The sequence below is a fragment of the Gorilla gorilla genome, chromosome 12, assembly GCF_029281585.2.
Source record: "Gorilla gorilla gorilla isolate KB3781 chromosome 12, NHGRI_mGorGor1-v2.1_pri, whole genome shotgun sequence".
Classification (NCBI taxonomy): Eukaryota; Metazoa; Chordata; class Mammalia; order Primates; family Hominidae; genus Gorilla; species Gorilla gorilla.
Genome location: NC_073236.2, coordinates 84135566 through 84152935, shown reverse-complemented (window position 1 = coordinate 84152935; position 17370 = coordinate 84135566). Strand labels below are relative to the sequence as shown.

Here is a 17370-nt window from a genome sequence, read left to right as displayed (position 1 = left end):
GCCTGGCCAGATATACCTACATTTTTATAAGATTTAAAATATTTTTTAGAGATAAGAGTCCTGCTATGTTGCCCAGGCTGGAGTACAGTAGCTATTCACAGGTATGATTGTTGCACACTACAGTGTCGAACTTCTGGGCTCTAGTGACCTTCCCACCTCAGCCTTCCAAGTAGCTGGGACTACAGGCACATACCACTGAGTCCAGTGTATTTTTATAAGATTTTAAAAAAGATTACACATTCTAAATTATGACGTCCACATACCATTTACTTTTCTGTGGAATTATAAGGTGATATTTTAAATGATGGGAATGAACAACTTGACATGTGTATCAGTAACCTCTAAACATCTATTTCAAACATCTATTAACCGAAAGTCATGATCCTTCAGCTCTTATACTAAGAACTTCCATACATTAGAGCAATATACGTATTCAAATTGACCTAGTTCAATTTGACAAGTAAATAATTTTTTTTTTTTTTTTGAGACGGAGTTTTGCTCTTGTTGCCTGAGCTGGACTGCAATGGCGCAATCTCGGCTCACTACAACCTCCCCCTCCTGGGTTGAAGTGATTCTTCCGCCTCAGCCCCTGAGTAGCTAGGATTACAGGCATGCGCCACCACGCCCGGCTAATTTTTGCACTTTTAGTAGAGACGGGGTTTCACCGTGTTAGCCAGGATGGTCTCGATCTCCCGATCTCATGATCCACCTGCCTCAGCCTCCCAAAGTGCTGGGATTACAGGCATGAGCCACCACGCTCAGCCAATAATTTTTCTGTTTAGGTAAATTTGAAAAATATACATCATTACTACCACATTCATCCTAGTTAGAATCTCATTTATATTTATTCCACTCTGTTTATGATTTGGTAACTAATTTGAAAGGCATTATATTATCAAAAGTGTATCAGATTAGCTCCCTCAACTCACTATATCTGTTAACAGTTCTGAAGAAATAGGCACTGGCTTTGAATATGGCGTGTTCCAGTTTGTGAACCGTTGTAGGCAAGTAAAGTTGTTGGGCACAGAGGTGACCTGTAGGATGACTGAAGGTAAACTGTCACTACTGTATACAAAGAAGAAAAATAAGATGTAGGAAGAGATCTGTTATAATAACATATGACATATTCTATCTAAGCTTTTCATATATTTCAGAATTGTAAAAACAAAATTATGTAATTTTTTCTAAGATGTATAAATGACTTACTTTTAATAATAAATATTTCTTGATTTATAATGTAAATACAATTAAATGAATATGGGTTACTCGAATTAAAAAAATGGCACATGTAAATGAGCATTTTAGTACAAATAATTAAAATGTATTTATATTATATATAAATCTACACAATGGAAGATACTACTAAAATGTTGCTCTACAGCACATCGCTCTAGACAAAATAGAATTCTAGAATTCTCTTTAAAAAAAAAAAATCACTGAGAATTAGATGATGACTGTGAAATAGGTTCTCCCATTACAATACTACTTCTGTCATTCAAAGTTCTGACCACGGTTGTAGCTGGCGACTGAAGCACTTTTCGAGAAAGCCTCATTCTTCCATCGGCTGGGTCACGTCCAAAGTATTTCACCTGTGTTAAAGAAACAGATCTTCCTTTAAAGTTACAGCACACTGAGTGACATCTAAACTAATAGACATTTAAATTTACATGGTCCAAATAAGGCAATGATTGTTTTTACTTGTTCACTGAAAGCATTGTTCAGTGCTAAGTGGACGTATACACTTAACATATATAAGTAGTCATTATAAAAAAGAAAAGAGACGGGGCAGTTAGTTGTTCAACTATAATCTGCCACTGAACTCATCTGTGCCTTTTTATTCTCACCAGGCCAAGTCCTTATACTGGGGGAACAGTCACAGGCATAGTGAATGATCCTAGACAAGGGCTTTGAGAGCCTAATTGTGTTATATACTATACAGGATTATGCTTAGGTCACTTGGATTTTCACTGCTGCTCAAAGGACCAACACATTAGTGTTTATTTGGCTTCACCCTGGAAAATGAAAGTCAGGGGCAAATGCAAAGGTTTAAAGTTCCTTCTGATGTGAAAACAACAACAACAATAACAACAACAACAAATAAACCAAAAAATCAACCTTATACAGAGATACTATATCTTAGCACTCATCTTCCCCTGGAGGCTACGTGGACAATAAGACTACACATTGGGAATAAACCAGAAGCCTTAGTTACTCAGGTCATGGGTATTAGCGTAAGTGAAAGACAATGTGGTGGAGCCCGAAAAAACAGACTGGCAATGACTTCTTTCATCCACTCATAAAGGACTACAAAGAAAGGGCCAATTTTGTTATACGAATTCTAGGCCTGAATAACATGGCTCTTACCAAGCTCAAAAACTTTAAGTAGTGGAGAAACAAAGTCTCACCTCCTCAAAGATGACATTCAAAGACTTCAACAAGTTACCTTATCACAGTTCTTATGTCAGTGTCCAAATCATGGAGTCTGCATAGCTAACACTAACATGCTCATGTATTTTTTAAATGAACTAAGGGTGACTACCATTTTGGCCAAGCTGCAAGCTCCTTGAGGGAAAGAATTGTGTCTTAAATCCTTAATGAGTCTGTTCAAGCAATTCTAAGATTAAAAATGAAGTACTGCATACAAATAAAAAACTTCATAGATGGTGACTCTTCTTTCAACTTTTTGAAAAAAACAATGGAAGCTTCAAGAACAATTTACAACTTCAAGGCTAAAAGGTGGAATACAAGTACCTGAATTTCTTGGCCAACTTCTAATCCTAGGGCAGTAGGATGTTTAATCTGGAAAAAAAAAATGTTAATCTATTAGTTGTTGTGCATAATTATGTAGTGTCCATGGAAGTACACATTTTTTCCTCAAGCTTTATTAGTTTTTCTGATTAAAAAAATCAGTTAGCGGCTGGGCGCAGTGGCTCAAGCCTGTAATTCCAGCACTTTGGGAGGCAGAAGCGGGCAGTTCAGGAGGTCAGGAGATTGAGACCATTTCTGGAGGTCAGGAGAGTGAAACCCCATCTCTGCTAAAAATGCAAAAAATTAGCCGGGCGTGGTGGCGGGCGCCTGTAGTCCCAGCTACTCAGGAGGCTGAGGCAGGAGAATGGCGTGAACCCAGGAGGCGGGGCTTGCAGTGAGCCGAGACCGCGCCATTGCACTCCAGCCTGGGTGACAGAGAGAGAATCCGTCTCAAAAAAAAAAAAATCAGTTAGCCGGGCATGGTGGCTCACGGCTGTAATCCCAGAACTTTGGGAGGCCGGGGCAGGCAGATCACTTGAGCTCAGGAGTTCGAAACCAGTCTGACCAACACGGTGAAACCCTATCTCTACTAAAAATACAAAAACTAGCTGGGTGTCATGGCACACGCCTGTAGTCCCAGCTACTCGGGAGGCTGAGGCAGGAGAATAGCTTGAATCTGGGAGGCAGAGGTTGGAGTAAGCTGAGATTGTGCCACTGCATTCCAGCCTGGGCGACAGAGTCAGACTCTGTCTCAGAAAAAAAAAAAAATAAGTTAATTATAAAGATTTAAAATATAGATGTATTAAGAACATAAAAATTATCCAAAACAGGCTGGGTACAGTGGCTCACACCTGTAGTCCCAGAACTTTGGGAGGCCGAGGTGGAAGGACTGCTTAAACCAGACTGGGCAACGTGAAGAAACCCCATCTCTACAAAAAATCCAAAAAAATTAGCCGGGTGTAGCGGTTTGTGCCTGGGGACCCAGCTTCTCTAGAGGCTAAGGTGGGAGAATCACTTGAGCCTGGGAGGCTGAGGCTGCAGTGAGCTGTGATCATGCCACTATACTCCAGCCTGGGTGACAGAGCAAGACCCTGTCTCAAAACCCTCTCAAGTTGCAGATAACTACTGCTAACATTCCAATGAGTATCCCTTCAGATGTCTATTTAGTGTATGTGTACGGCATTTATAAAAATGGACCCTCTGTGCTTACTGTATATCTTAAGGACATCTTTTTTTTTTTGAGATGGAGTCTCGCTCTGTCATCCAGGCTGGAGTACAGTAGCATGATCTCCGCTCACTGCAACCTCTTCCTCCCAGGTTCAAGAGATTCTCCTGCCTCAGCCTCCAGAGTAGCTGGGATTACAGGTGTACGCCATCATGCCCAGCTAATTTTTTGTATGTTTAGTAGACACGGGGGTTTGCCATGTTGGCCACGCTGGTCTCAAACTCCTGACCTAAAGTGATCTGTCCACCTTGGCCTCCCAAAGTGCTGGGCTTACAGGCGTGAGCCACTGCACCTGGCCCAAGGACATCTTTTCATATCAATAAATTAAGAATTACCATTAAGTTTCAAACTATATAGTTTATTTAAACAATCACCTAAAGACAATAAATTGTTTTAAATTCCAGTGTTGCAAATGTTAATGACTGATGAATATAGGAGAAAGATATATGAGGGTTTAGTGTATTATTCTTTCAACTTCTTTGTACATTAAAAACTTTTCAAAATAATAAGGTGAAAAAAAATAAGTCGCAGTGTAGCACAGATCATGAATTCATCTACTCTAATTATCCTCTCCAAATAAAATACTACAATGTCTAGGTCCATAGACATTTACCAAACACCCTCTAAAAAGTTTGTCCCAATTCACACCCCCATCAACAGTGTATGAAAATGTCCATCTTTTCTCTTATACACACTGAGAATTTTAAACTATCTGAAAGTTAAAACTGATATCTTAATTTCATTTGCATTTCAAAAACTGCTGTTGATATTAAATATCTTGGTTGGCTTTTTATAAAAATAATTTGTTCATGTTCTTTACTTATTTTTCTATTGATATTCATCATTCTTACTGATTTATAAAAGCCCTTTGTAAATTAAGCTTCTGTCATATGTTATAAGCATTTTTACTTTAGGTTGCTGATTATCTCTTAACCTTACTGAAATTTTTGCCATATAATTAAAAAATTATGGGGTCAAATTTTATAAGTTGATTTACTTTTTTGGCTTTGATATCATGTTGAGGAGTTCTCCACTACTAATCTTATTAAAACATCCAATTTTCTTCTAGTAAACCCTCCTGCCCCAACAAGATTATCTTTTCCTACCACCTTTTTAAAAAAGCACATTTAGCTCTTTGATCCAGACAGGATTTAGGTATAAAAATGAGTAGAGATCCTGTTTTAAGATAACCAGCTGTACCAATATAATTTATTGAATAATCTTTATTCACTGACTATAATACAACTTCTAGCGTATATTATAATCCCATGTATATTATTTCTGGTTTTTGTTTTCTTGTTGCATGGATTATCTATTTCTGGGCCGGTAATATACTATTTTATTGTCTATGGCTTTATAATATATTTTAATATATGGTAAAACAGACACTCTTTTTTTTTTTTGAGACAAAGTCTCACTCTGTCGCCAGACTGGAGTGCAGTGGCACAATCTTGGCTCACCACATCCTCCGCCTCCCGGGTTCAAGCGATTCTCCTTCCTCAGCCTCCCGAGTAGCTGAGACTACATGCGCACGCCACCACGCCCAGCTAATTTTTGTATTTTTAGTACACACTGGGTTTCACCATGTTGGTCAGGATGGTCTCCATCTCTTGACCTTGTGATCCACCCGCCTCGGACTTCCAAAGTGCTGGGATTACAGGCATGAGCCACCCCGCCCAGCCAATTTTTCTTTATGCTAAACAATGTAAAACTTTTTGCCAGCAGCATCTCTGCCACTTGTTTTCTCTGTTTAGGCTAGTAGTAGGCAAAGTGTATAATTCTTACCAACCTAGGTAATTTCAATACGGTGTTTCAAGGCAGTTATAAAAATAATAACAATAACATCTGTCTTTTTACCTTTCGTTGATCAAGTTGTGTGTTATGAAGCAGTACCGCAGTCATATTTGGATATAATTTTACCATTACACCAGTATCTCTACAAAAAAATAAATAATAAGCCTGGTTAAAATAATAAGTATCTGTATATCCATTGACAAATAAAACATTATGTTTTCATATGAGGAAAAAGTAAAAAACGAAAAGAAACCATTCTAGCACGTTTTTAGAACTATAAAAAGTATACTTTTCAACTGAAAATATACCCTATAAATAAATATGTGTGAATCAAAGAATGAAGAAAAGATAAAGAAAAAACATGCAATAGAAAAGCTTTTAGAGCTTTTCTTTGGCTCACACCTGTAATCCCAGCACTTTGGGAGGCCAAGGTGAGCAGATCACGAGGTCAAGAGATCAACTCCATCCTGGCCAACATGGTGAAACCCCGTCTCTACTAAAAATATAAAAATTAGCTGGGCGTGGTGGCGTGCACCTGTAATCCTAGCTACTCAGGAGGGTGAGGCAGGAGAATTGTTTGAACCCGAAAGGCGGAGGTGGCAGTGAGCCGAGATCGTGCCACTCCACTCCAACCTGGCGACAGAGTGAGACTCCGTCTTAACAAGAAAAACTTTTAGAATATATGTTCTTCTGTATTTCTCTTCACAATTTCCAAAAACATTTTTTTTTTTTTTTTGCCACCCAGGCTGGAGTGCAGTGGTGCCATCTGGGCTCACTGCAACCTCCGCCTCCCAGGTTCAAGTCATTCTCATGCCTCAGTCTCCCAAGCAGCTGGGATTACAGGCATGTGCCACCATGACCAGCTAATTTTTGTATTTTTAGTAGAGATGGGGTTTCACGAAGTTGGCCAGGCTGGTCTCGATTTTCCAAAAATTTTCGAAATGACATTAAATATTTTAAAAATAGTATAGAATATCATACGATTAACCTGTAAGGTAAGGATTTAAGGAAGGTGGTCAGGTAAAATGGGATACTTATTTCATTAAAAAACTAATCTTCCCTTTTTTCTCTAATCTATGAAAATAAGCCATCCCATTTCTTATTTTTCACCTGCAATATTAAACAAATTATCTCATTGCCTTTTATTTTATTTCAAATAGCTTTGAACATTTTTGCTACATTTGATAATTTCCTTTTTCTTAAAAGAGGGATTTTCTTATCCTAAAAAAACAAGCTCTTTTAGCTGGTCAAAAAAAATGCTTTGAGATTGAAATTGGCTTTTTTTTTTTTTTTGAGATGGAGTCTCGCTCTGTCGCCCAGGCTGGAGTGCAGTGGTGCAATCTCATCTCACTGCAACCTCTGCCTCCCGGGTTCAAGCGATTCTCCTGCCTCAGCCTCCTGAGTAGCTGGGATTACAGGCATGCACCACCATGCCCGGCTAACTTTTGTATTTTTAGTAGACATGGGGTTTCACCATGTTGGTCAGGCTGCTCTCGAACCCCCCACTTCGTGATCCACCTCCCTTGGCCTCCCAAAGTGCTGGGATTACAGGCGTGAGCCACCATGCCCAGCCGAAATTGGATTTAAAAATATGTGCCAATTAAGCATTCAGATATGTTTAAAATAAGCCATCAAAAGAAAAAAAAAGAAATAAAGAAATATTGCTAAGTCTATTTTGGGCCTATTTAATATTTACTGGGAAAATTAATTTGGGGTTTCACCAATTACTAGCAGAAAATTTGGTTAAAGAATTCAGTTGGCTGGGCGCGGTGGCTCAAGCCTGTAATCCCAGTACTTTGGGAGGCCAAGGGGGGCGGATCACAAGGTCAGGAGATCGAGACCATCCTGGCTAACAAGGTGAAACCCCGTCTCTACTAAAAATACAAAAAATAATTAGCTAGGCGTGGTGGCGGGCGCCTGCAGTCCCAGCTACCGGGGAGGATGAGGCAGGAGAATGGCGTGAACCCGGGAGGCGGAGCTTGCAGTGAGCCGAGATCGCACCACTGCACTCCAGCCTGGGTGACAGAGCGAGACTCCGTCCCAAAAAAAAAAAAAAAAAAAAAAAGAATTCAGTTAAGAGAGCCTATCATAATTAGAACCACAAAACTGCTACTTTAATTTTATAAAATGATATAGAAAATAAAATATACTATACCTTAAGAAGTAATGATTATATGGCAATTGGCATGTAATCTAAACACCTAATGATTTCAAAGTAAATAAAGTAAATGTAAAATTAAATTGGGATTATAATAGGAATCTGTTAAAAACCAAAACAGGGCTGGGCATGGTGGCTCATGCCTGTAATCCTGGCACTTTGGGAGGCTGAGGCAGGAGGATGGCTTGAGGCCAGGAGTTTAAGACCAACCTGGGCAACATAGTGAGACCATGTCTTTACAAAAAAATTAAAAAATCAGCCACGTGTGGTGGTGTGTGCTTGTAGTCCTAAATACTCAGGAGGCTGAGGTGGGAGAACTGCCTGATCCCAGGAGTTCAAGGCAGCTGTGAGGTACAATGGCACCACTGCATCCCACTGTGGGTGGCAGGGTGAGATCCTGTCTCTAAAGAAATAAAGGAAAATGCTCAGCATAGTATATTACTTGATATTACCTGATTTCAGTTATTGTGGCGGTATACACTGCTCCAAATTCTAATTGCTGCTCCTGCTGTAAGTGCAAAATAAGCCATAAGATTCATAAAGAAAACATCAACAAAAAGTAGAAAAAACAAATATAGCTATATGATACGTAATTAATATGATCTATACTTACATCATCCTTGCAGATTTCAGTAATGAAGTCTCTTGCCTCATGCATAGCACTGGGTGTTGGTGCAAATACAGAAAACGTTTCTTCATCCACCTGACTAATAGTTACACCTTTTAAAAACAAAATGTAACATATTAAAGTTAACTTGGCTGAGCATAGTGGGTCACATCTGTAATCCCAGCACTCTGGGGGGCTGAGGTGGGAGGATCACTTGAGCTCAGGAGTTCAAGGCCAGCCTGGGCAACATAGGGAGAGCCTGTTACTACAAAAAATAAATTCAAAAATTAGCTGGACCTGGTAGCATGTGCCCAACTACTTGGGACTCACAGTTGGGAGGATCACTTGATCCCAGGGGTCAAGGCTGGAGTTAGCTGTGATTGTGTACTGCACTCCAGTCTGGGTGACAGAGCAAGGCCCCGTCTCAAAAAAAAAAAAAAAAGTTAACTTGCTCATTCCAGTGGAAACTAGTCTTAAAAATACATGTGAGAATAGGAGGGACCTATTAGTAGCTGGGTGGAGTTATGCTGTATTTAATCATTACTTTAGGAATGAAGGAATTCATTCATCAACAAATACACTCTGCATACTTGCTAGGTACCTGGCATTATACTAGGTAGGCCCTGGGGATACAATGGTGAGCCAGTATGCTTGATTTCTTGAAATTCACCATCTAGTGAAATCAAATATATCTATACAAATTTTGGAGAGTCTGGTTCTGCTCTCTTAATTACGAGTAGAAACTATAATAGAACGCTTTCCTTACTTTTTTTCTTTCTCCCGCTTACTCTTACGAGGGGTGAATAAATGAATAAGGGACAAAATCACATCAGTTTCTCAATGTTAGCAAATGGCTAAGGTGACACTGTTTCTTACTCTCTTGCAGTAACCTCAAACCTTGAAGTACGAGGTAATTCAAACATTGCTTGAGGAAAAATAAATTAAAGCTTTTTTTAATATACTCTTTAAATAAAAGAGTTAAAATAAAACTAAGTGAAAGTAGCAGAATAAAAAGAAATAACTAAGTAATAATTCCTCTAAAGTTAAAAACTAAAAATTATTCTAGATGTTCAACTATAAAATGTTGCAAAAAAGCCCTGATGAATTCTTTGTAATCCTTCTTGAATATAGTTAAGAATGACCATTTGCTAATTTATTACTAGGCACACAGAAAACTCACAGTCAAGACATGTCATATCCTTTTCTCCTGGTCTTTCTCTCATTTCTCAAATAAATATATATTTAAAGCAACATACCAGAGATGAAATAGCATACTTTTATGGTCTAGCATTTAATTAAAAAACCCCAAACTTCATACAACTCTTACCTGTTTCAGCCTGAAGTTTTTTTAAGTTATAGCCACCAGGTCCAACAAATTTTGCTCGTTTTGATAATGGAACCTGAACAGTTTCTGGAACGTAATACAGACAAATATATAAACAATTCAACTACATACATGAACCTAAAACATGCCATGGTCACTTGAGATTTTTTTTTTGACCTAGACACATGTAAAAATATTTTACTATAAAACAGAAAAGTAGATGATTAAAATTACTGAAAACTGTTAAAGAATATTCCCTAAAATTTAAAGCATTTTAACTACAAAAGTATTTAAAATATTTTCGTTTTGTGCACTGGGTAAAAACAATTTAAAAGCAGTAATATTCATTCATATATTAATGTTTATCTTACCATGATCACTAAAATTTTTTTTTTTTTTTTTTTGAGACGGAGTCTCACTCTGTCGCCCAGGCTGGAGTGCAGTGGCGCGATCTTGGCTCACTGCAAGCTCTGCCTCCCGGGTTCATGCCATTCTCCTGCCTCAGCCTCCCGAATAGCTGGGACTACAGGCGCCCGCCACCACGCCCGGCTAATTTTTTGTATTTTTTAGTAGAGACAGGGTTTCACCGTGTTAGCCAGGATGGTCTCGATCTCCTGACCTTGTGATCCGCTCGCCTCGGCCTCCCAAAGTGCTGGGATTACAGGCGTGAGCCACCACGCCCAGCTGATCGCTAAAATTTTAATGTATTACCTACAACAGGTCCATTTTCTTTTCTAGATGCTCGAGGTTTTGAAATAGTTTTGTTCATGATCTGTAATATCTCCTTTTTTGCCACTAGAAGAGAAAAACACAAAAATTATAACTACATAAAACAAATATGATCTGAAATACTGCACTCTTAGTTTTCACGGTATACAATCTAAACCCTGTAGCTTAATAATTGAAGCTTTCCACATCCCTATTACCTTGAAAACTCACTCATATTCTCTTCTCCAAAAATCCCATCTTAAATAGAGTTGTTTAATTTGTAAAAATTGAAATTTCACTGGTCACCCACTTTGGTGTTTATTCATGTGTCTCAAAAACTTAGTTGTGCTTCTCCTTTTTTTAAAATAGATATGGGATCTCACTACGTTGCCCAGGCTGGTCTTGAACTCCTGGGGCTCAAGCAATCTTCCTGCCTTGGCCTCCCAAAGTGCTAGGATGAGCCCCCATGCCATGCCTGGCTACTTAGTACTTCTTTTTTTTTGAGACATTTTCCCTCTGTCACCCAGGCTGGCACGCAATGGCGTGATCTCGGCTCACTGTAACCTCTGCCTCCTGGGCTCAAGCGATTCTGTTGTCTCAGCCTCCTGAGTAGCTGGGATTACAGGTATGCGCCACCCATGCCCGGCTAATTTTTGTACTTTTAGTAGAGACAGGGTTTCACCATGTTGGCCAGGCTGGTCTTGAACTCCTGACCTGAAGTGATCTGCCTGCCTCGGCCTCTCAAAGTGCTGGGATTACAGACATGAGCCACCACACCTGGCCAGTACTTCTTGATCTAAGTTATATGAAATTCCACTTTTTAAAGCAATATTTTATAATAAGCCTAATGAGAACTGTAGTTCCCAGTAGCAAAGTGGAAAAGAATGAAGAGAGAATCAAGCACACTAGCTCACCTGAAGCTTGTTGAATAGCCTCCATTACAATTTTTATTGGTATTCCAGGTAATTTAATATCAGCCTAATAAGGAAAAGTCAAACAATTATATAAATATTGACTCATGGCATTATTTAAATGTTACAAAAATGAAACAAAATGGGTTTTAAAAATACCTGTAATGCAGTTATTCCTTTATTAGTGCCAGCTATTTTGAAGTCCATGTCACCATTGTAATCTTCAATTCCCTTCAGGAATTTAAAAAATTATGACATAGTTTTAAACAAAAACAAAAGTCAACATATTCACTGTAGAAACATTTCAAAAAACAGCTTTAGAAGTAAACCATATCCTAAGTCCAAACACAAAGCAATGTTTTCTACATTAACTACCACTTCCAATTTGTGACTTTTTAAGCTACAATTATTTTCACCAGAAACATCATTTTATTTTTAGATCATTCCTTTCCCTCATAAATGCCTGAGAATGAATTTATGCTCATCCTAAAGTGAGTCATTATGAATACTTACACTGTGTAAGTATTACTGCAATACTTAAGGGTAAGTATTACTATTTTTTTAAAGTAATCATTTTATTTTATTTTATTTTACTTATTTTGAGACACAGTCTTGCTCTGTTGCCCAGGATGGAGTGCAGTGGCACGATCTTGGCTCACTGCAACCTCTGCCTCCCGGGTTCAAGCAATTCTGCCTCAGCCTGCCAAGTAGATGGGATTACAGGTGTGTGCCACCATGCCTAGGCTAATTTTTGTATTTTTAGTAGAGATGGAGTTTTGCCACATTAGCCAGACTGGTCTGGAACTCCTGACTTCCCAAAGTGCTGGGATTACAGGCAGGAGTCACTGTGCCTGGCCTATTACTATTAATATAATATCTATTTTAAATTCATATCCTATAAGATACAAGGTGAACATGCAGAGGAGGAAGGGAAGAACAAGTACCTGTTCTTCAAATTCTAGCATTCTTCTAAGCATACGCTACGTGCAAAGTACATATAGTCTTCACCATTATTTGTTTTTATCTTTTAATTTTTATTTATTTTTAGTCTTCATTATTAAATATTTGAAACCGAGAATATACTTGCCAAAATATCTGTCAGCAAACGATAATCTTCTATTTCACCCTTCTCAGGATCGGTTTTGGTGACCAATCCTATTGCTACGCCTGCAACAGCAGATGAAATTGGAACCCCTATAATTGGGAAAAAGAACTTCTGTGGGTAATGTGTACATGAGCCTAAAACAAATATTTATCTATCAATTTTTTTTTTTTTGAGAGGGAGTCTCGGTCTGTTGCCCAGACTGGAGTGCAGTGGCATTATCTTGGCTCACTGCAGCCTCTGCCTCCTGGGTTCAAGCAATCCTCCCACCTCAGCCTCCCCTGTAGCTGGGATTATAGGCACCCGCCAACACGCCTGGCTAATTTTCTTGTATTTTTAGTGGAGATGGGGTTTCAACCATGTTGGCCCTGTTGGTCTTGAACTCCTGACCTCAGGTGATCCGCCAGCCTCAGCCTCCCAAAGTGCTGGGATTACAAGCGTGAGCCACCGCGCCCAGCAGACATTTATTTTTAATGTAAGTGGATATTGTTGCCTAAATTGACAATCACCGAAGCTGAGTTGGAAGTCTTAAGAGGTCATCTGACTACTTCATTTGTTTTTGAACATATAATAAAGTTCCCTAAAACAATGTAAACAAGTACTATATCCAGCAAAAACTTCTCTAACAATAGCAAACTTTATAACTTTGAAATTATCCGTTGTTTTGCTTTTTTGCTTCAGGTGTCTTATTTTCTTTTTGTTGGAAAGTAAGCATCTATTTGGTAAATTCTTCCAGCCTGAACCCCTCAGTTTACCTCCCCATGGCAGCTAACACTAGTGTATCCTCCTAGAAAATTTCTGTGCACAAGTATAAATGTAAATATAATCTTTTGTTTTCTTTACTCGTGGCGGCAGACTGTATGCATTTACTGTTCTGCACCTTGCCTTTTTCACTTAATAACATGTCTTGGATATTGACACATACCACCACACAAAGCTCTACTTTATTCCTTTGAATAGTTGTAGTACTCCCTGTATGTTTTATAAGTCACACACAGAATTGCGATTGCTGAGTCAAAAGGTATGTGCATTTACGTTTGTTAGACTGTCAAACTGCCTTCTAAAGACATAGCATTTTAAACTTTTACCAGTGGTGTAAGAAGGTACATGCTACCCTATATTCTTATTAATTCTTGTCAAATCTTTTGATTTTTCTCAATTTAAAGTGTAAAAAATGGTTATTTTAAATCTGACTTGTTTTTTATGACTGAGGTTGAAAACTATTTCATGTTCATAAACCTATTTATATGTCTTATTTTGAGAACTCCCTGTTCATGGCCTTCAACACTTTTCTACTTGGTTGGCAGTCTTTTTATTACTGATTTTCTTTCAATATGGACAGAGCTTTATTAAAATGTAAAGATAAAATATTGTGTTTAATAACATATAAATAAAATATTTTATTTCCTAGTTCGTTGATTTTGCTTATGGTCATTAGTTTTCTGTGTAGGATTTTTAGTTTACGTAATCATGGTTTCTGGGTTTTGCTTAGCAGAGCTTTTCTTCTCCAAGATTTTGATAAAACCTACCATCTTTCATTTGTTTAAAAATGTTTAAGTTTTGATCACTTGGAATTTACTTTGGTATAAAGGAGTGTGGATCTCATTTCATTTTCTCTAAGCAACCTCATCTATACTTATGATTTTAACCACCATCTATAATGTTGATGACTTAAAAATCTATCCCTCCTGTCCAGCTATCTGTGCCAAACCCTGGACCTGTATTAGTAAACTCCCTGTCAGACATCTCCAGCTAAATGTCCCCAAAGCACCTTAAATATATATTCAAAATTGAGCCAGGCCCAGTGGCTCATGCTTGTAATCCCAACGCTTTGGCAGGCCAAGATGGGAGGATCACTTGAACTCAGGAATTTGAGACCAGCCTGGGCAACATATTGAGACCTCATCTCTATAAATAATAATAATGATGATGATGAAAGAAATACATATATGTTCAAAATTGAATCACTATCAAAAAATCCTTTTCCTCCTGCATTCTTTGGTTGAAAGCAACTAAGACACTCATGCCAGAATCAACATTTCTTTCCTCATTTCCTGTATCCCATCAAGTCACAAAGATCTGTTTATTTTTTAGAAAGCTGTCCTTTACCCTAAATATTAAAATACCTATTGTTACTTTTTAGTCTGAGTCCATATCATTTCTTGCCCTGGCAACAATCTCCCTGTCTGGCTTCCCAGATTTTAGTTTCTCTCTTTGCTTCTTAGTCTCTCCCATCTCATTCCCCAGGGCTATTCATCACTTAAGCTGGGAAAAACTATTTGGAAAAAACAAAAGCAGATTCAAATCATGCCACTGTTTTCCATAAAATCCTTCAAGTTCCCCATTGCCTACTTTCAGGAAATTTTTGTACATATTCTGTGGTCAAATAAATTTGGAAAAATATTACATGTCCTATTCCTAGAGAGTCAGTATTCGGATTAGCTTATAAAAGTCTATTTAATCCATATTAAATAAACCTGCTTAACCCTGCTGAAACTTAACTTTAGAACAGAATAAACTTTTCAAGGTATACAATAATCAATGTCCTGTGGAACACTATTCCATGGAATACTGAATTGGAAAAATGCTGGCTTTAAGTCCAAACTCCTTAGCGTAACAATAACCTTCAACATATGGTTCTACTTTATTACCTTAACACGTCTTTCGAGTAGATTCCTGAAACACACTACACTGTAACTTCTTAACTTTGCACATGCTGGTCCTTTCATGTGAAATACAGGCCCTGCTCCTAATATGCCCAGTCAACAATTACTCAGCCTTTAAAATCAGATGAAATGTAGTAGTCTCTCTCAGCCAATTATGCTCAGCCTAGTTCAACAATCACTCTTACACATATTTGTATTATTACCTCTTCAATCTATTAGTATCTTTTTGTTTTCAAACCTTTAAGCTTTTTCAAAAACTGGGTACAATTTGTATCCCTGGGGCATAGGACAGTGCCTGACTTAGGGCAGGGCAAGCCCTACTCTAGCAATTCAAATTCATATTTGAATTGAACTGCATACCTTGTATCGGCCCATCCCACAGGACTTGACATTCATTCTTATCAAATTTAATTTTTTTGAGGTTTTTGGCTTTAACGCTTCAAATTTAATTTTTAAACTATTAAGCTCCATTTTTTTTATCCTGCTCAATTTTGTCAGTCACCCATTCCTTTTAATCAGTATTTTTATTGGCAGTATTTTTACTGGCAGGCCAGTGTTCTCAGTCAACTCAACATTGAAAGAGACAGGGCTGAAATAAGCATCCTCAAGTCTTCAACTTGAGATCCTTCTCTGACCTGTTGATCAGATTAAGCAGTCCCTTTGCTCATCCCTTAACCAGTATGAATGGTGCACCTATTATTTAGTCTAAATTTCTGCATCATTTACACAAGATATCATAAAGATATCATAAACCGTAAAGCTGAATTATAGATATATCACACCAACAGCAATACCCTCTACTGCAAATGCAGTAATTTCTTCAAAACAGGAAGTGAATTAACTATGGCATGACTTATTTTAGAGAAGTCCCTTCTGGCTTCTTTCTGTAGTCCCTTTCCTTTTTTTTTTTTGTTTTCTTGAGACAGAGTCACTCTGTTACCCAGGCTGGAGTGCAGCGGCACGATCTTGGCTCACTGCAGCCTCCGCCTCCTGGGTTCAAGTGATTCTCTTGACTCAGCCTCCCAAGTAGCTGGGATTACAGGCGTGGGCCACCACACCCGGCTAATTTTTGTATTTTTAGTAGAGACGGGGTTTCACTATGTTGGCCAGGCAGGCCTCAAACTCCTGACCTCAAGTGATCCACCCACCTCAGGCTCCCAAAGTGCTGCAATTACAGGCATGAGCCACTGTGCCTGGCCCCTTTCCTTTCTAAACTACTTATAAACCATTCTTTTTATAAGTTCTTAAGAGTCCTGTTGAGGGTCACGATCAAGTTCATTGGGTTATACTTTATAGAAAATACTTTTCTTCCCTTCCAATAATAAGAATGTTTTCTGTCCTTGGGATACTAGTCTCCATGATTTCTCAATGACTGCCATCATACTTCAGTAATCTAATCCTGAAGTTCTCATTATAGTCAAGGATGAGTTTTTGTCTAGACCAAAAGATCTGAATTCACTTAAAAATGGCAGGAAAAGACTCTCCTATGATGTCATCTTTTATTTTTCAGTTTACTTTTTTCAAGATTTGTTCAGTGTTTTCCAGTATGAGATTTGGAAGACTGAGAAACACAAGTGCCATGAAGTCTAAGGCTGTTTTGTTCATCACCATGTCCTAACAACTTAGATCAGTGCTTGGCACATAGGTGCCACAAAGTAAAGATTTGTAGAGTGAAAGAATGAAGATGAAAATAGTAGCAGCAGTATTTTACCAGCTACCTTAAATATCAGATTATGTTTTCCTTTATTGAATAAATTACAAAAGTACCTTTTGCATTTTTTGCTTTGGCCTGTTTTTAGTTTTAATTTTTCTAGATAATATTATTATATATTCAAACCATGTTTTCATTTAATCCTTTGTTACGGCCCTCTTTTCTATCTTTCATGCCAGTACTGTAAATGTGTTAAGTTATCAGAGAAATCCTTCTGTGGCCTCTTTAGTGTCTTTAGGTTCCTTCTCTCTTTCTTCTCGAATAGCAGCATTCATGACAGTTTGGCACGAATTGGTTTTAAGAATCTCCTAGCGGCCAGGCGCGGTGGCTCACGCCTGTAATCCCAGCACTTTGGGAGTGCAAGGTGGGTGGATCACGAGGTCAGGAGTTCGAGGTCAGCCTGGCCAATATGGTGA

The 17370-nt window shown here is 38.3% G+C and overlaps 1 protein-coding gene across 2 annotated transcripts in view; it reads right to left on the bottom strand.

Moving 5' to 3' along the window:
• Window positions 1-816: 816 nt before the first annotated feature.
• The window catches only part of PNPT1 (polyribonucleotide nucleotidyltransferase 1), a 56792-nt gene continuing 40238 nt past the window's right edge, over window positions 817-17370 (bottom strand). For both annotated transcript variants that reach the window (XM_019021552.4, XM_019021553.4), the window contains 10 exons: window positions 12563-12669; window positions 11635-11706; window positions 11479-11542; window positions 10568-10651; window positions 9860-9943; window positions 8539-8645; window positions 8378-8433; window positions 5831-5909; window positions 2752-2799; window positions 817-1589 (listed from right to left, as the gene is read on the bottom strand). In XM_019021552.4, coding sequence (XP_018877097.2) covers window positions 1434-1589; window positions 2752-2799; window positions 5831-5909; window positions 8378-8433; window positions 8539-8645; window positions 9860-9943; window positions 10568-10651; window positions 11479-11542; window positions 11635-11706; window positions 12563-12669 — 857 coding nt within the window. In that variant the 3' untranslated portion in view covers window positions 817-1433. The remainder of the gene's footprint in view (window positions 1590-2751; window positions 2800-5830; window positions 5910-8377; window positions 8434-8538; window positions 8646-9859; window positions 9944-10567; window positions 10652-11478; window positions 11543-11634; window positions 11707-12562; window positions 12670-17370) is intronic.